General features: G+C 51.2%; 1 protein-coding gene and 1 pseudogene across 10 annotated transcripts in view; one reads left to right on the top strand and one right to left on the bottom strand.

Annotated features, from left to right (window-relative positions):
• The window catches only part of Obscn (obscurin, cytoskeletal calmodulin and titin-interacting RhoGEF), a 94148-nt gene that overhangs the window by 57223 nt on the left and 17003 nt on the right, over window positions 1-19922 (bottom strand). For 3 of the 10 annotated variants that reach the window (XM_023707743.1, XM_023707744.1, XM_023707750.1), the window contains 16 exons: window positions 7101-7376; window positions 5880-6158; window positions 5520-5786; window positions 5141-5410; window positions 4545-4811; window positions 4121-4387; window positions 3921-4033; window positions 3687-3840; window positions 3421-3582; window positions 3210-3314; window positions 2587-2853; window positions 2160-2429; window positions 1803-2069; window positions 1465-1731; window positions 1121-1387; window positions 215-487 (listed from right to left, as the gene is read on the bottom strand). In XM_023707743.1, coding sequence (XP_023563511.1) covers window positions 215-487; window positions 1121-1387; window positions 1465-1731; window positions 1803-2069; window positions 2160-2429; window positions 2587-2853; window positions 3210-3314; window positions 3421-3582; window positions 3687-3840; window positions 3921-4033; window positions 4121-4387; window positions 4545-4811; window positions 5141-5410; window positions 5520-5786; window positions 5880-6158; window positions 7101-7376 — 3771 coding nt within the window. Of the gene's footprint in view, window positions 1-214; window positions 488-1120; window positions 1388-1464; window positions 1732-1802; window positions 2070-2159; window positions 2430-2586; window positions 2854-3209; window positions 3315-3420; window positions 3583-3686; window positions 3841-3920; window positions 4034-4120; window positions 4388-4544; window positions 4812-5140; window positions 5411-5519; window positions 5787-5879; window positions 6159-7100; window positions 7382-11458; window positions 11735-19749; window positions 19919-19922 lie in introns of all 10 variants that reach the window. The other 7 variants (XM_023707745.1, XM_023707746.1, XM_023707748.1 and 4 more) reach the window with 7 other exon arrangements.
• LOC111814411 lies at window positions 14251-15191 on the top strand (annotated as a pseudogene).

Genomic DNA, 19922 nt, shown 5'->3' with positions numbered 1-19922 from the left:
AGGTCCTTAATGGCAGTCAAGCCACCAACTGGAACCCAGAACCCCAGCTTTCTCCAGAGCCCTGGAGACTCACTGCAAGCAACACTCAGAGTGACCAAAAGCCCTGCTCTTAGTGTGTGCCTCTGAGCATTCACACCTGCCAGAGGAGCGCTCACCAGGGCAGGAGATGGTCCCTAGGACCTCCCTCATACAAGCCCTGGGCCCACATACCCACCTCTGACAAGCAGTGAGGCCTTGGAGGTAAGGCCCCGCACAGAGAAGATCACCTCTCCGGCGTCATCCAGTGCAGCATCCTGCACTGTCAGCGTGTACTTTCGGCCCTGGCATCTAGCCCTGAAGCGGCCAGAGCTGCCCACCGTCTTCCCACCAACTGTCCATATGGCAGGGTCACCCATGTTTTCATGGGACAACACACACTCAAAGCTGTAGGTCTCCCCTTCCAGCACCTCTACTGTCTTCAGCCTCTTGGTGATTCCCACGTGCAGATCTGTAGGCCACAGGACACGTGCTGTCACCCAGATGCCCAAGGATGATGTGGCCCAAGCATGTACAGACCCACCTGGAGTCCTACAGTGCTGACACCCAGGGTAGCCATCCTCACAGGGACAGCCATGTCTGGCCCACACCGTGTGCAGATGACTGACTGTTTGAGTTGCATCAGGTGGCCCAAGCACAGGACTGCCACAGAGCACCAGAACAGTTCTGCAGTGCATGAGGACCACCCAGAGCAACCATCACACTCTCTTGCAAGCCAACCCCACCTGCCCAAAGTTGGAGAGCTCTATGGATGGAGCTCAGGACGCAGTGTACCAGCCCTGCAGTTGGAAACCAGCCCAATGAGGGGACCCACAGGTCCAAGAGGAAGGATTGGGTGCAGTGACAACTCTAGACTTGGGCATGCCTGTGCACCAGCAAGGAGCCCTTCCGACAGCCCTCACCTATGCCAATTCTCAGACATGTCTCATGGAACAGAGAGAAGGGCCCACCCCACTGTCCACCACCAAGTGCACCCTGGCTCTCGTAGGACCACAACAGGAAGCCACCCATCTCCTTCTGCTCCCCTCAGCTTAGAGTGGCATGTGCTACCAGGAGGGAAGATGGCCACACCCACACCACGCACCGTGCACGCTGACCCGGGCCTGTGTCTCCTCGCTGCCCACACGGCAGGTGTACAGGCCGGCATCCTCACGGCTTAGGTCATGTACCACCAGGCCATGAGTGCCCGCTGTGTGCATGAAATCATACTTGTCACCGGGCCCCAGCTCCACACCATCCTTGCACCACACCACGTGGGCCTTGGGGTCAGACACTTCACACTGCAGCGACAACATGCCGTGCTCCTCCACTGTCATGTCATCCAGGGCCTTCAAGAACACAACTGGCTTTGCTGTGGGGAGGGCGCACAGGTGGTGAGGGGATTGCTGCAGTGAGTGCTGTCCCACAGACCCTTAGAGGATGGCTCACCTCGGACCACCAGCTGGGCCGTGGCTGACACCTTTGGGGAGCTGGCACAAACCACACCGGCATCTGCTAGTCGGACACTTTTGAGTACCAGTGTGTGGCGCTGGCCCTCATGAGTGATCTCATGAAAGCTGCCCTTGTACAGTGGCATCCCATTGAGTGACCACTCAACCTCCTCATCCTCATGGGACAGCTCACAACAGAAGCAGGCCTGGCCCTCCTCGGTGACCTCAGCATCCTGCAGCGGCTGTGTCACCTTCACCTCCCGGGCTGCATGGCACAGAGAACATCAGTGCTGTGCTCCTGGCCTGGCCCACACCCCAGGGCCCACTCCCATCTACCTTGCACGGTGACCTCGGTGCTTGTCTCTGCACTTCCCGCCTGGCACCTGTAGACACCAGCATCAGCAGGGCTAAGCCTCAGGATGCGTAACTCAGCCATCTGGCCTTCCAGCACCATCTTGAACTTCTCAGATGGGACAAGTGGTGTGGCGTCCTTGTACCACTGCACAGCTTTGGGGGCTGGTCGGAAGTCACAGGACAGCACCACTGACTGCTGCTCGCAGCCTGCCTTGGGCTCCAGTGGCCGCACCAGTGTGACAGGGATGTCTGCAAGCAGGTGGAAAGAGGTGAGGGCTGCAGACACCTTATCCACAGGCCTTTAGATGTCTCCCCCGCACCCCTCCTGCCCTTGCTCACCTGAGACCACTAGATGAGCAGAGGAGCGTGCCTTACCAATGGTAAAGTGCACGGGCCCGGTCATGGTGGAGCAGGTGTGCCGCAGCGCCAGTCGATGCACCGTGCCCTCCTGCTCCAGGCCCACATTCGCTCCTGCCTGCAGCACCGTCTTGCCCAGCAGCCACTTGGGTGGCCGCACAGAGGGGATGGAGGTCTCACACTCAAACCAAGCAGGCGCAGGCTCCATCACTGTCACATCCTGCAGGCCCCGCACGATGGTGATAGACTGCTCTGTGGCCAGTAAGGTATCACGGTCACCACAGGGTTTCACAGGGAAGAAAGCGCCCTCCTGGAGTCCTCTCCCCTGCTATCAGGATGTCCCAGAGGTGGCTGTACCAGGACTTCCAGGACTAGCCATGGCTTATGGACCCCCTGGGGAACCTCATACCTTCCACAAAGAACTGGGCGCTGGTCCTGACATCACCAGCGTCACAGATGTAGATGTCCTCATCCTCAGGCTGCACATTGTGGATGACCAGCTTGCGGTAAAGGCCATCGCTGACCATCTCGTACTTGAGGCCTGGCTGCAGCTCAGTGCCGCCCTTGAACCACCGCACCTGGGCACTGGCCCGGGACACCTGGCACTCGAGCACCCCACGGTGCTTCTCCATGGCAATCTTGTCCCGCAGTGGGCGCAGCAAGGTCACCGGCAGTTCTGTAGCCAGCCAGCCAGAGGGTGTCAGGACAGCAAGCCAAGAATATAGCCTACACCAGAGCTCAGGCACCAAGGGGTTAGGTCCTGCTGTGCCCTACAGCCCAAACCCTTCTCCCAGGTCGGAGCCCTCCAAAGACTGTGCCTCTGCTTGCCAAACCCACACCCTCTCTCCAGACCTGGACACAGCCCAGGATAGGTCACAGCCACCAAATGGGCCCAAGTCCTTACAGCTCCCTCCTGCACTTGCACAAGAGGAGATGCTGCCTTCCTTCCTTCCTCCAAAGACCATGCTGTCCCATGGGCCAGTCCCAAGCCGGCCACCGGTCAGGTCTGAAACCCTCTCTCAGCCCCCTCACCTTTCACTCGGAGCTGGGCTCGAGATTCTGCATTTTCAGCTACAAATCTGATCTCCCCTTCATCTTCCACCAAGACCCTCCGGAACAGGAGGGTATATGTCTTTCCTGGAGATCAAGGTCATTCAGCACCATCAGCAAAGTGATCTCCCCTCCATCAGCAGGGCAGGTCCCCTCCCCTCCTCTCTCCTTCCCCTGACCTCCCTTCTCGTACCTTCCTGGCGGATGCGCACGTTGTCAGTTGGCCGTAGCTTACTGCCCTTCCAGAACCACTGGCCAGGTACTTCGCAGTGGGACACCTCACAGGAGAATGTGGCACCCTCCTTCTCTGTCACCTCCACATCCTCCAGGGCCCTCACAATCTGGACATTTCGGCCTGGGAGGCAAGGGAGGCCCTGTCGTGCCAATAGGCCGGGCACAGCCAGTGACCCCAGCCCAGCACCTAGTCCCATCCCCCAAGTGCAGCCCAGTCCAGCTCACCTTGTACCCTGACAGAGGCAGAGCTCTGAGCACCACCAGCATCACACATGTACACGCCCTGGTCCCCCAGCTCACAGCAGTAGATAACAAGTCGCCTGCAGGTGCCCTGGGCAGTCATGCCCATGGCCTTGCCTGCCCGCAGCTCCACGCCATCCTGCACAAGGCAGAAGCCTAGTCAGCACTGCCCCACCCAGTTATCCAGACACCCGTGGGGGGGGGCGGGGGAGAAGGCACCTTCAGCCAGCGCACAGTGACGTTGGGACGTGACAGCTCACACTCCAGTGTTGTCTTCTCCTTCTGGGTCACCACCACATCCTGAAGCAGGCGGGTGAATGTCACAGGTAGCTCTGAGGGGCAGAAAGAAGGGAAGACAGTGCTAAGTGCCTTTCAGAGCCCCATGGATGCCTGGTAAGAGGACACCTGCTGACACTCACCAATAACCACCAGCCTTGCTGAGGTATGTACACCTTCCGCTCGGAAGGCCACCAGCCCACTGTCCTGGGGCTGCAACCCTGAGAGAGTGAGGCTGTGGACCGGGCCATTCACAGCCAGGTGACATGTGGGTCCTGGCTGCAGCCGAACACCGTCCCGCGTCCAAACACCCTCCACATTGGCATGAGACAGGTGCACCTCCATGGTGGCTGTGCCCTGTTCCTTGGCCTCCACTGCCTGCAGGCCCCGAACCAAGGCAACCTGGCACACTGTGGAGACAGATGAGCGTCTTAGTCCCCCCCTAAAGATCTCACCCCCTGGCTGGGGCCAGCAGCACCCAGGCCCCACAGTGACCCTTCATCGCCCAACCTACCTCCTCCCCTCCCCTCTTCCCAGGTCCTCCTCCTCCCATGGCTCCCCACTCACTCTCCACAGTGAGCTTGGCTTGTGTCTTGTCATCTGGTGTCTCACAGCCATAGAAGCCACGGTCTGCGAAGCCCACGCGGCACAGCACCAGGCGGTGGTGCACACCCTGGGCGTGGATCTCCACATTGTCGCGCGGTTCCAAGACAGCGGCATTTCGCGTCCATTGAACCTGGGGCCAGGGCCGAGACAGCTCCACCTCCATGGTCACGGTGCTCCCTTCCTCCACGGACTGCGGCTCCAGCCTCCGCAGGAACAGCACCGGCGCCTCTGCGCCCAGGCGGGAGTCACTCAGGGAAAAGGCCCAGGTGTGGTTCCCTTCCGGCAGCAGGCGGCTCAAAGCGCCCCTTCCCGCCCTTGCGCCCAAATCTGGGATGGATCCAAAACAATCCCGAGGCACCACACCTCGTGGTGTGGTCCCGACTCTCCCAGTGCAGCGCTGTGTCTAAGCGCGGGTGGCCGACTTCACTCCTCCTCTGCTTCTCCAGGAGGCCTCCCGGGAGCGGCTGATTGCCCCACAGCACCCGCAGATTCGGGTCTTCTCCCCAGCCAGAAGGCCCCGAACCCGACCCGAGTCACCCCCGCCCCACGCGGCTTACCTCGAACTCGCAGAGCCGCACAGCAGGAGGCGCCCTCAGCGCAGGCAGTGATCTCGCCAGCGTCTTCCAGGGCCACGCGCTTCACGGTCAGGAAGCGGCACGCGCCGCTTTGCGACACCATGAACTTCCCACAAGAGTGCAGCGGAACGCCCTCCCGGAACCAGGCGACCTCTGCATCCTCAGGCGATACTGCGCACTCGAAGGTGGCCTCGCCACCCTCTTCAGCCACCACCATGTTCAGCGCCGACGTAAACTTCACTACGCGAGGCGCTGCAGGAGGAGAGTGTGCTGGAGGAGCCCTTGGGGAACCCTATCCTTCGCCCAGAATCCCCACCCCCTGCCAGCCCTGTGTCTCCATCCCCTCTACTGACTCTCTTACCTTGGACATCCAGGTAAGCACTTGTGTGCCCGTCGCGGCTTGCGCAGGTGTACTCTCCAGTGTCCTCTTCGCGCAACCCTGACAAGGTCAGTGAGCGCACTTCTCCCTCCACTGTCATCCGGATCCTCTTGCCTGGTCGCAGCTGCATGTCCCCATGGCGCCACACCACCTCCGCCTGCGCTGGAGTCAGCTCGCAGGACAGCGTCACCGTGCCACCCAGTTCCGCTGTGAGGGGCGCCAGCGGCTTGGAGAACCGGGCAGCCACTTCTGTGGGCACAGGGGAGTCAGCCATGCCCTGAGTCCCCACTGACCTTCTACCCACACTGGGGTGTCCAGGCCCCTGATCCACACCCAGCTCACCTTCCACCTGCACAGGGAAGTCCTGGCGCCTCTCTGCCGCACAGCAAGTGTACACTGCACTGTCCAGCACTTGTGCACTGTGCACAGTCAGGGTGTGGGTGTCACCCACACTGCAACTCTCATGGCGCTTGCTGCGGCGAATCTCCACACCATCCTTCAGCCAGGCCACCGCAGCCGCCGAGGGTGTGGCCAATGTGGCACTCAAGACAATGTCTTCATGTTCCTTGACTACCAGCAGCTCCCTGCGACCTGGCTTCTCAGGGACTTGGTGCTCCGGCTCTGGGGGTGGGGACAATTAAATGTCATGAGCTGAGGACCAGGGTACCTGACTCCCCCAGGCCAGCCCTCACTGTAGCTTCTCCATCCAGTTCTATGTGGAGTCCAGGGCCATGCAAGTCAGCCAAGAGGAGCCCTTGGGACCACCAGCTCTGTCCGAGCCCACAAGCAGACCCTGAAGGGAGGCAGGCAGTCAGGAAGGTAGGGTATCAGGACTCCCACCAGCAAAGGCAAGGTTGGAGGAGGGAGGCTAAGCAAATCACCGCAAGGTGCCATCTGGCAGAGCATTTGAGGACATGAACTTGAGGGGTAGTCAGACCACATCAGAGAAAGGCCAACCAGGAGGCCATAGTGTGGACTGCTCAGGACCCACACTTCCAGAAAGATGCTGAAATACCCTCTTTCTTACAGCATGGTGTTTGAACTGGCACCGTGAAGACTGCAGGACCCTCCTGCCATCCTCCTGAGAAGGACTATGTATAACACACAGGTAGAACCCACAGGAGGTCTGAAGGAGCCTGGAGGGGTGAGGCAGGATGCCAGCCCACCAGGCTACCTTAGTGCAACTCAACTATCAGGTCCCCATGGCAGGGTCAGGGTCCCCAGACTAAGGGGAGAGAGCCAAGGCCAGAAACCCTGGCAGCGGGGGCAGAATCCCAGCAGCCCGTGGCAAGAAGCCAGTCCGTCAGCGAGAAGAGGCTCTGTGCACATGCCCGGTTCAGCCTCCTGCTGTCCACAAGGCCCAGCCTGCACCCCAGCCCACTGTGGTCCACAAGGGGCATGGATGCAAGTGTGACTGACCGCCATGTGGTGTCTAAACACAACTCTGTCTGAATACGTGGCCAGCTACAGGGGTAGGGGGACGCCACCAAGGTCTGTCACTGTCTGTCACCAGCCAGGTTCACACCACCTCCAACAGTTAAGGTGGTACCTACAGGCACTGACCTGTGACATCCAGGTGGAAGGTAATCCTCCGGCCCTCAGCCTCACAGCTGTACTCCCCAGCATCCGCCTTGCCCGCCTGCTGCACCACCAGCTGCCTCCTGCAGCCAGCAGCCTCCATGCGCACCCTCAAGCTCGTGCCCAGCTTCTTCCCGTCCTTGAACCACATCACCTTCGTCTTGGCCTGGGTCACCTCGCAGCTCAGCGTGGCACTGGCCCCCGCCGTTGCCTGCACCTCACTGTGCACTGGCTGCTCCTTGGCAAACACTGCCTTGGGCTCTGGGGACATATGGGAAGATGGGGGTCAGGGACACCACCTGGAGGAAGAAGGCCTGGCCCAGGCAGCTGCAGGACAGAACCTGCGGGCTCTGCCGCACCTGTGGCCCCAGAGGAGTTGCCCTGCCCTTTAGCATGTGCAGCACAATCTGCTCCATGAGGCTGGTCTGAGGACAAGGACAGGGTGTCCCACACAGGCCCCTCAAGGAGGACTTCAGGTGGTGATGTGCACATCTGCCCCTTGGGGAGAAGAAATCTCCAAGGACTGTGCAGAGCAGGACACCTGGGGGTAGTTCTTCCTGTGGTCATCCATCAAATACTAGATCAAATAGTGGCTTCATATGGATTTTCATGTGTAGTACGTTCATCTATTAATTTATCTTTTGTATAAATCTTATCACCTGTGAATTCTACTTTTCTTTTGTTTTTTTCTTGTTGGAATGATCAAAGATGACTTTATAAAGTTTTTCATGACTTCATTCTAAATACACAAAATAAAAAATGGTGTCACCTTATTCATAAGACACCAACCAAATTTTCCTTATACCGTCTCAAAATTTAAAGATAAATTTCCCCAGAGGGTGTGCAATACATCATAAAATCGTCGTTTTTGAGGGGTTTGGGGAAGGACTGGGCAAGATGGCATATTGAATTGTACCATGATAGACATGCAGGACTCAGCCAGTCTCTAGAACTTGTACACATTTTGATGACTTGGAAAAACAAAGCAATCATTGACGAAAGCCTGAAAAGCTTGACATATTTAACACACAGGAGTGCTCTAATTGCACCATGTGGGCCTTTTGAAGAGACAGAGGCTGAACTGAAGGGTGCCTTACCTTAACACGAGGAAAAGCATGTCAGTGCAAAACGGGTTTGCACTGGACTTTTTTCCTACCCATGTGGTATGATATTCGCCTAACATGCTGGTGATGGCTGGCAGCTCTGTGCCACTCTCCACCTCAAAGGCAGTGTGCTGAAGGCCTCACTTGGTCATTTTTGTGCAGTGCTCCTTACAGAGAATCATTTGCTTGCATTTTGTTCAGGATTTCACAGCACATTGATGACACATTTTGTCAAACACTTCTGAATAGCTAGTATTAAATATTAGCAAGTAATTTCTTCTGCATTTTACTGAAGTAATTTCATTATTTTTGTCTAGTCAGATAAATTATTTTTTATACTGATTTTCACCTGCAGGAATACATGGCGTGTATTCCTAAATTGTGATTATCACCACTGCAAATGACCCTGTTACAGATTGCTGAATCTAGCTTGCTAATGACAAGTGGACCTTGATAGTCATAGTACACTGGCTTGAAGTGAATCTTACTTTCTGGCCATGTTTCAGTGTTAATGTATAAGTGTTATGTATTTCAGTATTGAAGCATAAGTAAAATTAGAGAGTTTGCCTCTTTTTTCTGAAATCTCTATGAATATGGAATAATTTACACAATGCTTAGGAATTTACCACTAGAGCCACTTGGCTTTATGTTTTGTTTGGGTTTGTTGTTTGTTTTTCTTTGAGACAGGGCCTCTTTAGGTAGTTCAGATTGTCCTTGAATTCACTATGTAGTGCAGGCTGGCCTTGAACTTGCAGTGACATTCCTGCCTCAGCCTCCTGGGTGCTGGGATTGCAGCTGGTGCCACCACATCCAGCTCCTCTGGGCTTCGCTAATGTTCAGTCACTGAGAAAACCTGAGCCTCCAGTGGTGCTTTCTCACAGAATGTATAGCCATATTGTGTGTTAGCTGTTTCTTCTTAGGTCGGCTTTGATCTAGTTTTTAAGAAACCATATAATTTGTCAAAACTTTTCAAATTTACTTGCATAAAACAATGTCACTTCTACTAAAATGATGTGCTTAGAAATAGAGTGGAGTCAAACATCTGTACAAATCAGTGCAGTATCACATACAGGTAGGGCATCTTATTCAAAATGCTTGGAACAAGATTTTTTATTTCAAAATATTGGTGTGCTTACATACTAAGATTTTCTGGGAGGATAAGAGCCAAGTCTAAACACAAAACTCATTTTGATTTTCTAAACACAAAGGTGGAAGGTAATTTTCTACAATGTTTTTCTTAATTTTGTGTATGAAACAGTGTCCTGTCTAGAATTTTCCACCTGTGTGTCACATCAGCACTCAGGGTGAAATCTCTGATCTTGGAGCAGTTCAGATTTTCAGGTTAGGGACACTGACCACGCGGGCTCCAGCCACTGCTGTGTGGCATGTAGGACCCCTGCTGGACCACAGCCTCCGCTATAGGAAGATTCAGTTCTGCTACCACTAGGAAAACAGAGGGTCGACCAGATGGCTCACGTGGATTAAAGCCCCTGCTTAGGCAGACACTGGGACTGGGCTTTGATCCTCACCCAACTGAGACTGGGCATGGTGGCACACACCTGTAATCCCAGCACTTGGGAGGTTGAAAATGGGAGGATCACTACGAGTCCAATATGTGTAGTGAGAATGGTGAGACCCTGTAGACCCTGCACTAAATACATTTTTTAGAAAGAAAGCTGGCCCCAGACTCTTCTTGGGTCAGCCAGGGAGCCCAGACCACAGAATCATTAGGGAAACACTATGAAGTAAGCACTGCCCTACCAGCCAGTGACTCAGCTTACTGAAGCATGCCACAGTGAGACCAGAGCCACCAAAGCAGGACAGTGGGATGTCAAGAATAAATTCTGGGGGCTAGTGAGATAGCTCAGTGGAATAAGTGCCTGCTTACACAAGTGCAGGGACTGGGGTTCGATCCCTGGAACCACATGCTGCACCAGCCCCGTCCCTGGGCACACAGAGCGGATGACCGAGTCTAGGCACAGTGGCACACACTGTAATCACAGCACTGGGGAGGCTGAAAACAGGAGGATCACTACAAGTGTGAGTGGCATAGTGAGACCCTGCACAAAATACATTTAAAAAAATAAATAAATAAACCCTGGATGCAGAAGGCTACTGCCCTTGCAGCATGACCTGGTTCCCACCAGGAGATCCTGGGAAAGCCACAGACACAGAGCCTTTGCACAGTTGAGAAATTGTTATAAAAAGGAAAAAAAAAAAACCACTAAGCATGTACTCTTATTTCCATTGCGCTCCATAAACTTAAAATCACTAACCTTGACTGGGCAATGCATCCCTAGCTACTCCCATTTCACTAGAGTGAGTCTGTCTAGAGGGTGTTATAGCAACATGGACCTAGGGACCTCAGCCTAACCCAGCAACTCAGAGTATCAGCTTGGTCCCTGCGTCTGCACCTTCTGCTCTGAAGCCCTGCCCACCCCACCCGTGCCAGTGAAGGGGGCCTGTAAGGAAGGATGTGTCATGTTTCTGTTGGAGTGAAAAAGATCCCATCATCCAAACTCAAAAGTACCGTAAGCTACTTATTCCTTTCCATTTCTAAATCTGTACATCACATACTCCAAGTGCAACTGTGGCACGAGGCATCTGAATGGCCTGCGTGTAACTCCATGGACAGCAGTGGTCCAAGCACCAGGCCCTGGGTGCCATTCAGAGTACCACCAAACAAGTACAGAAAGGAGTACGCTCACTGAACACAAAAGAAACCCTGTACCTACTCTGGAAAAAGAACTCCAACCTCACACAGGAACAGCATGTACCCAGCTACCTCTCTGCTGTTCGCTGTGGAAACCTGGATCCAGATGAAGCCATGAACACACTGATTCCACAGGAAATGTGGGCGAAATATTCTAGATAACTAAATATCTAATCCTAAGATCCCCCATGCAGTGTTCAAGATTCCACATAGGACTGGCTGACTGAACTTTGCCTCACCCTAGAGTCCATCGACCAAATCATCTGATGAGAAGAGAGCTCCTGGGGTTGAGGATGATTCAGGGAGCTTTAGCTAACATCAGCCACAGGCACCAGGAGGACTGTGCTGGGGCAGATGTCACATGGCCTTCCAGACACCATCCCTTAGCACACTGGCCCAGACACATGCTGACAGGGAAGATGTGCCAAACCAAGCTCCACTGGGAAAATGCCAAGTTCTGCCATGGTCACCAGCCAGGCTCATACCACCCCCAAAGCTAAGGTAGTACCTACGGGCACTGAGCTGTGACGTCCAGGTGGAAGGAGACTTTCTGGCCCCCGGCCTCACAGCTGTACTCCCCGGCATCCGCCTCGCCCACCTGCTGCACCACCAGCTGCCGCCTGCAGCCCCTGGCCTCCACACTCACCCTCGAGCTCATGCCCAGCTTCTTCCCATCCTTGAACCATGTCACCTCCGTCTTGGGCTGGGCCACCTCACAGCTCAGCATAGTGCTGGCCCCCACTTCAGCCTGCACCTCGCTGTGCGCTGGCTGCTCCTTGGCAAACACCACCTTGGTCTCTGAGGGTACATGGCGACATTGGGTCAGGCCAGGGGACTGCAGGGCAGGAAGGTCCAGACCCAGCAACTATAGAACAGAACCTGCGGGTTGTGGCTCTAACTCACTGTGCTCTGGAGAAGCCCCAGTGCTCCTCAGTGTGAGCAGCACAATCTACCCACACAGCCCTACCAGGCTCTGTGGAGCTCATCAGGGACAGAGTCAGTCTCCAGCACAGGCTCCCCAGGGAGGACGGCAGAGGCGGCATGGCGCACTTGCCCCTCAGGAACCAGGAGTCTCCAGTGCTGGTGGAGGGCACAGGCTCCCACAGGGCTGGACCCTTGAGATCTGTGCACTGCACTTGGAGCTACACCTGCTGTGTCCTTCCTGGTGCCTGAGGGAGGTAGCAATTCTTCACTGTGTTGGTCCCAAGCATCTATACTGTGAACTTACACAACACTCAACACTGTTATCTGCTCTTTTCCTACTTACGTTAGGCATTCTGCATCATTTGTATATAGGCGCTCTGACCACTGTGTGTGTGTGCTGTTCCCTGCTGGGCACTTGCCTTTCTGCCTTTCATGTCCCTTCACATGGAATCAAGCTCCTGGGAGTGGAAGTAGGTCTTTTGTGGTGAGTGAATTTAGATTAAGAAATCTGACTACCCTGAGGTCATAAAATAGTCCACATCCTCAGCTAAGAACTGGTTTCGTCTTCTTCTCAGGCTCCATGCAGCATCTGGACTGATGTCTGTGTGGTACAGGTACATATGACTTTATTTCCTACACACAGATGCCATTTGCCCAACAGCCACCTCTTTCTGTCTCCTGCTATTACTGCGGTACAGGAAAGTGGGCATCTGATTCTGCTCAGAGCAGTCTCCAGCCTCCTTTTCTACCCCTCTGCCTTTTTACCTCACCTGCTCTGAAACCCAGCTGTGTTCATGAGAGCAGCCTTACACCAGGAAGGGGTCCAGGACAGCAAAGTTCTCGTCTTTCTTCAGGAGGACAAAGGCTCCACTACCCTTTGGAATGGACTTGTCACTTCTTACATACCCCAAAAGATGTGGCCTTTGACAAGCATCAGAAAGGGACAGCTTTGTGTCATCTACATGCATCTCACTGATAGGTTCTGGCCCGAGTATAAACTACTAAATTATTATGGTCCCCCAGGGACCACCTTCTCCTCCATCCCTACCCCAGCCCTGAGTACAACTTCCTTCCACCTTTCCCACACCACAAGAGAAGCTCAAATCAGCCCCTCAAACTCCACCAGTAGCAAAAATCCATATCACCCCAGCTCCTCTTTGTCTCTGGCCAGAGGACCCCTGTTTACCTTCCTGTGATCCTCTCCACGTCCTCAGGATCAATAAAGGCCTTTCATTTTTCTTCCTTACCTCTCTGTGGCGCTGAAAAACCTAACACTCACTGGGGGCTTATAGGTTCTGTTTTGACTCCGGGAACCATCTACTACCCTCTCCCTCAGAAGGATGTTTCATTAGACATGAAATCAGAGGCAGGCCAGCAATAAATTTTAAAATGTCCTTTTCCAACTCTTTGCTGTGATCCATCAGTAGAGAGGAGTTCATTACGGCACCTGTGAAGCCCACTCTTCCTGTACCCAATGTGTCCTTGTCCCCTGCAGCCCTCTTAGTTCCTGTTCAGGGCTGAACAGGAGCAGGTACCAGCAGGCCCTCTGAAACCTTCCATCAATGGAAAATCTCCCGGACTGCTGTTAAGTGGGGTGTTTCTGCTGTTCTCTGTAGAACCTTCATCATGTTTAGTAAATCTTTTCATTACTAGTGTAAGAATTTCAACTGTGGGGAAGAAAACCTACAGTCTCTCCATCCAAGGCTCTACATCTCTGAGCTCCATCCCTGGCCTGGCACTTTTAACTTGAGTGAACACTGAGGTTTTTAAATCTCTTCTAAATAACACTGTATGAATTTTGTTGTTTTTTTTCTGTTGTTACTGTTTTTTGTTTGTTTTTTGTGGTAGTAAGGATTAAACTCGGGCCCTTGCATTTACCAGGCAAGGGCCTATTCTTCTGGGCTATCTCCCTGGCCCTGATAATTTACTTCTTAAGAAAATATTTCCCAAGGTCCTGGTAGAGTCCCATGCTGCCTTTAGGATCTTCCTTCCTTGCTTGAAAACCAATAAATATGGGCTGCCCAGAGAAGTTCTTTGTCTTAGCTCCAGAGCATTTTGAATTCTGTTGAAAGGGTTGGAACTCCCTGGAGCCCAGAAATCATACCACTTGTCTCATTTATTTAAGCCTTCTCCTCATTTGGGAGATTGTGGACATGATCAGCCTGCAATAACTAAGGCATGTTTGTTTGGTTTTTTTTTTTTAATATTTATTTAGTGTGTGTGTGTGTGTGTGTGTGTGTGTGTGTGTGTGTGTGGTCAGTTCAGCCCACCAGGGGGCGGGGCTGGCTGGCATGTGGTGCTGGGGGATTGAACCGTGGTCCCTGTGCTTTGCTTAGCTTAGCTTGTTCTAAGTAGGTGCTTTAGACCACTGAGCCATCTCACCAGCCCCTAAGGGATGTTTTTAATGTGCTGGGAACCCCGCCAGGTTGAGCAGCCAGAAAAGGGAAGTCAGAAGGGAAGTCCTGCCACGGATCCAAAAGCAGGTGGCAGTAAGGAGGAGGACTGCATGGACTCAGGCCCCAAAACCAGAAACTCCGACTGCAGCCACCTGTCATCTACCAGCAGTGAGCTCTCCCTTAAAGAGGCCTGGGACCCTTTCCTGATAAGCACCCACATCACTGCAGAACCAGGCCAGGCCCTGCGGCTGGCAGGAGGCCACTGACAAGGTCTCAGAATGGACCCACCCCAATCTCCGACCCACCCCAACCTCTTGCTGTTCTGTATGTCTGAGAGGTATGTGGACCACAGACAGTGGAAGACCCCCAAAGGTGCACAGTGGCACTGGCCATGACACTGTTCCTACAGGAGGAGTACAGTGAGGAATAGGCCCTCCAGCTGTGCCACACTCTGCAGCATCCACCCTAGCACCACTACCACCCAGAGCACATGTACAACTAGTTCCTGCCCTACCTGCCCTACAGCCAGGACTTCTCCACCCGGGCCCTGTCAACCCCACTGTGGGCCATTGGCCTATGCACTACAGCAAGGAGAGCATGTGCATCACCATCTACTGTCACCATGACAGCTATGCAAACACGCAACAAGCTGATCCTGTGCCACAGCCACAGCCAGAGGAAAGCAAATTTCTACACTGTCCCTATTTTCTCCCATCTGGAGTGGACATCCAGTTCTCCCTGAAAAGACTGCTCTGTAATCAGAGCTCAGAGCCCACCCACTCCACCGTGCTGAAGTTCTGAGTAAAGCACACTGGGGAGCTGGTGCCTCTCTTGCCCAACCCTGTATCCCCTTAACAGTGAGGGGCGCGTGCTTCAGACTGATGACCACAGTGGCAACAAGACCCTTCTGCGAGACCTCATTAGAACAATTGGAAGATAAGACTCAAATCCACAAAATTAATGATGAAAAGAGTGAAATCACAATAGACTGCAGAAATTCAGAAGATAATCTACACCTACTTGTAGATTACTTGTATTCTTTTTTTTTTATGTTTTTCTTTTTTTTTAACATTTATTTAGTGTGTGTGTGTGTGTGTGTGTGTGTGTGTGTGTGTGTGGCCAGCTCAGCCCACCAGGGGGCGCGGCTGGCTGGCATGTGGTGCTGGGTGATCGAACCGCAGTCCCTGTGCTTTGTCAAGCTTGTTTCAAGTAGGTGCTTTAGACCACTGAGCCATCTCTCCAGCCCCGATTACTTGTATTCTAATAAGATGGAAAACACAAAAGAAATGGACAGATTCCTAGATACATACGAATTATCAAAGCTGAATCAAGAAGATATAAAAATCCTAAATAAACCATTATCGATCAATGAAATCAGAGATATAATTAAAAACCTACCAACAAAAAAATCCCAGGCCCGGACAGATTCACTGCTGAATTCTGCAAAAAATTGAGAGAAGACCTAACACCACTTCTTCTCAAACTCAAAAATCAATAAAATTAAAAACTACATTAAGGGGTCTGGGGAGATGGCTCAGTGGAATAAGTGCTTCCCTGGCAAGTGCAAGAGCCTGAGTTCAATCCTTGGTTCTGCCAAAAAAAAAAAAAAAAAAAAGAAGGAAAGAAAAGAAAACTACATTGAAAACTACAGTACTCTAAAAAAGGAGACTGAAGAAGATATCAGAAAATGGAAAGCTGTTCCTTGCTCTTGGGTAAGAAGAACAAATAAGAGTGAAAATGGCCATACTTTCAAAACTTATACAGATTTAATGCAATCCTGGTCAAAACTGCAACAGCATATTTCACAGAATTAAAGAAAACAACTCTAAATTCATTTGGAACAATAAGAGACCAAGAATAGTAAAGGTAATTCTGGGCAACAAAGGCAAGGCAGGGGACAGCATCACATCAGCAATGAACAGACCCAAAATCAGTGGAACAGATTAGAAGAAGCAGAAACAGCTCCAGACATACGAAGCCATCTTATCTTAGACAAAGATGCCAAACATATACCCTGGAAGAAAAATAGCCTCTTCAATAAATTGTGCTGGGAAAACTGGCTTTCTGCATGCTGAAAATTAAAATTGGACCCATATTTTTCATCATGTACTAAACTAAATTCAAAATGGATCAAGGATCTAAATATTAAAACAGAAACATTAAATCTTCTGAAAGACAGAATAGGTAAAACTCTTGAAGACACTGATGTAGGAAAAAGCATTATGAATAAAACCCAAATAACAATCACAAAGAATGAACAACTGAGATCTCATCTTTTCAAAAAGCTTTTTCACAGCAAGAGAAAAATCAGAGTGAAGAGACAACCCACAATGTGAGTAAAATGTTTGCTGATGCTCCTCAGACAAAGGATTACTATCCAGAACATATAAAGAACTCAAAAAAATCATACCCCCCAAATTTAAAGATTCAGCCCAGAAATGGTCATTTGAGATGAATATACGTGCCTCAGATGAATAAATACAGACAGCAATAATTATATGAAAATGTTCAACATCGCTGGTCATTTGAGAGATGCAAATTAAAACACCAGTCAGATTCCATTGCACCCTGGAAAGAATGGCTATTATTAAGAAATCAAAAAAAAAAAAAAAAGAAATCAACCAATAACAATTGCTGGCAGGACTGTGGGGAAAAAGGAACCCTTCTCCACTGTTGGTAGGAGTGTAGACTGGTGCAACCACTGTGGAATCAGTGTAGACATTCCTCAAAAAACAAGCACTGGTGGTCCCACTTGACCCAGCTAAGCCCTTTCTGGGTATCTTCCCAGAAGAATTTAAAACATTATACCACAGCAATGTATGTGCACCCAAGTCTACAGCAACACAACCAGTAACAACTAGATCTTGGAAACATCCAAATGCCCACCAACCAAGGAAAGGATTTTTTTTTAAATATTTATTTATTTATTTATTTAGGGTGTGTGTGTGTGTGTGTGTGTGTGTGTGTGTGTGTGTGTGTGGCCAGCTCAGCCCACCAGGGGGCGGGGCTGGCTGGCATGTGGTGCTGAGGGATTGAACCGCGGTCCCTGTGCTTTGCTTAGCTTAGCTTGTTCTAAGTAGGTGCTCTAGACCACTGAGCCATCTCACCAGCCCCGGAAAGGATTTTTTTAATGTGTTTTTTTTCTACAATAGAATAAAGAAGGATAAATTGGAGACTTTTATAGCTAAATGCACTCAACTCGAGACTATACTCATAAGTGAAATAAACCAGATGCACATGGTAACCATTATATTCCCTCCCTAGTGTGAGAAGCTGAAAAAATAAGTAAGATTCAAAATGTACAGTAGATACTGTAAAATGGAAGAATTTCAAAAGGAAAGAGAAACTGGGATAGGAAAGAAAAAAGGGAAAAACAAAAATATATAATATAACAATATATAATCTAATAGATAGATAGATAGATAGATAGATAGATAGATAGATAGATAGATAGATAGATAGTTACACTACTGAGGGCCAGCAAGATAGCTAAGCAGACTAAGCACCTGCCGCCTACCACATGCCATGCTGGCCCTGCCCCTGGGTGTGCTGAGCCAGCCACTGAGACCAGACATGGTGGCACATGCCTGAGATCCCAGCACTGGGGAGGCTGAAACTATGAGTAGGAGAATCACTGAGTCCAAGCTGCTTAGTGAGACCCTGTACCAAATATATATTTTTTTTCTTTTGTATTTTTTTTAGGGAAGGGTCTATAGGGTGTTGAGGGTCTCACTACTAGGTTGGACTCATAGTGATCCGCCTGTTTACAGCCTCCCAAGAGCTGGGATTACAGGCACGCATCACCACGCCCAGTGTCAATTGCCATCTAAGCGCACCCCAGGGGCTGGACCAGCATGGCAGGCCTGGGGATCGAACCCCTGGCCCCTGCACCTGCTTGCAAGCACTGTAATTTGCTGAGCTATTTGGCCAGCCCATATATTTTAAAAAGCGATAGTTACACTACTATTTCTCTTCATTGAAAAGAAGTTTAATATTTGGACAATTAAATGCCTATATCTTACACTCTGCATAGCTAATTTAAAAATAATAATGCGCAATATATTAACCACTATTACCTTCTTTATTATCCTGCTTGGAATTTTGGGGGTTTTTTTAATAAAAAAAGAAAAATTGAGTTGGAGAGTGCATCTCTCACTGTTTTCTAGGAGCATTGCTCTGAACAGTCTTTACAGAATGTGTGGAACAGTTTATCTATAGATACTGGACTTAGCTTTCCTTCTATGAGATTTTTGAACTCAGGGTAACCTTTCTTTAAAGTTATAAAACTGTTTGAGTGATCCTGTTCCTTTTTTTTAAGTTTTAATGCAGTCTTCTAGGAATTGGCCAGCTTGTCAAAACTTTTCAAATTTGCTGCATAAAATTATGTCATATTGCACTCAAATAATTTGTCAGAAAGATGCACAGTGTTTGGTACACACAGCAGCAAACCACTCCACAAGGACATACCAAATGGTTCTGTGGACACCCTGGGGAGACCTGCAGCCACCCTCTCAGTGGACCACAGAGCCACTGTGGATGGAAGCAGAACCTGGGGGTCACGGGAGACCTAGGGGAGACAGTGGAAGGGTTATTTGGAGAGCCAAGCACTCTACACAGAGAGCTCTATTGGCTCACAAGCCTCTTGGTGCCCAGAGGCCACAAAGACACATGGTACCTGCAGGGAAATGCCAAGAGCTGATTCCCACTTTCCCCATCAGAGCTGTTTGCGTGACCCATCTCTAAGATGATCTGCACGCACTTAATTTTCTTCCTATTTCCAAATTTATGACTCAAACTCAAAGAGTGCAGCAATACACAGTGATTTCTTCAAAGTCAAGAAAAGCAAGACCGCCTCACAAAGAAAATGCCAGACCCCAGCTTCTCTACCAGTCCTCTGCTCTTTAATATTCACTGGGGCAACCACACCTAAATTCACATCTACACTTCCACATGGAGGTGCAGCCAGACCTTCAAGATCCATGAAAAAAGGTAAGAACATCTCGCCACTACATTGGAAAAACCCACGGTAAAACTCGGATCACTCCAAAAACAATTAGGAGGCCAAAATTCTTCTCACCAGGTTCAAAGAACTTGGAAAACCTAGCTAGAGAGAACTTTCATGGGGTACTGGATGCACACAAGAGACTGCACAGCAAGGAACAAAAGCAGGATCCTTGGGACGTAGGTGGAGACATCTGGTCTACTCCTGATCAAGGGGTGGAGAAACAGGGCCAGGAAAAAGAGATATCGGGGAAGCTGTAAGGAGTGCTACAACAAAGGACCGAGGTTCACTGGGAGAAATCAGCTCTGCAGGTAAGGAACAAACCACGCCTTTCGAACGCACACTGACCTATGGCTCCACAACCTAAGGGCAACCAACGAGAGAAGACATGCTACAGGTGAGAAGAGAAGAATGCCTATATCGAGGGAGGTGAGTCACCAGTGGCTGAGAGCAAGAGTGCATCCACCAAAGCCATCATGTTCTGCTGCAGACTGACCTTTAACCTGCAGGTGGAAGGAGACCTTCCGGCCCCCGGCCTCGCAGCTGTACTCCCCGGCGTTGGCCTCGCCCGCCTGCTGCACCACCAGCTGCCGCCTGCAGCCCGTGGCCTCCACGCGCACCCTCGAGCTCGCGCCCAGCTTCTTCCCATCCTTGAACCACGTCACCTCC

Source organism: Octodon degus, unplaced genomic scaffold, assembly GCF_000260255.1.
Source record: "Octodon degus isolate 3935 unplaced genomic scaffold, OctDeg1.0 scaffold00310, whole genome shotgun sequence".
Classification (NCBI taxonomy): Eukaryota; Metazoa; Chordata; class Mammalia; order Rodentia; family Octodontidae; genus Octodon; species Octodon degus.
Note: the sequence above shows the minus strand (reverse complement) of the source record. Positions and strands in the feature narration are given on the sequence as shown.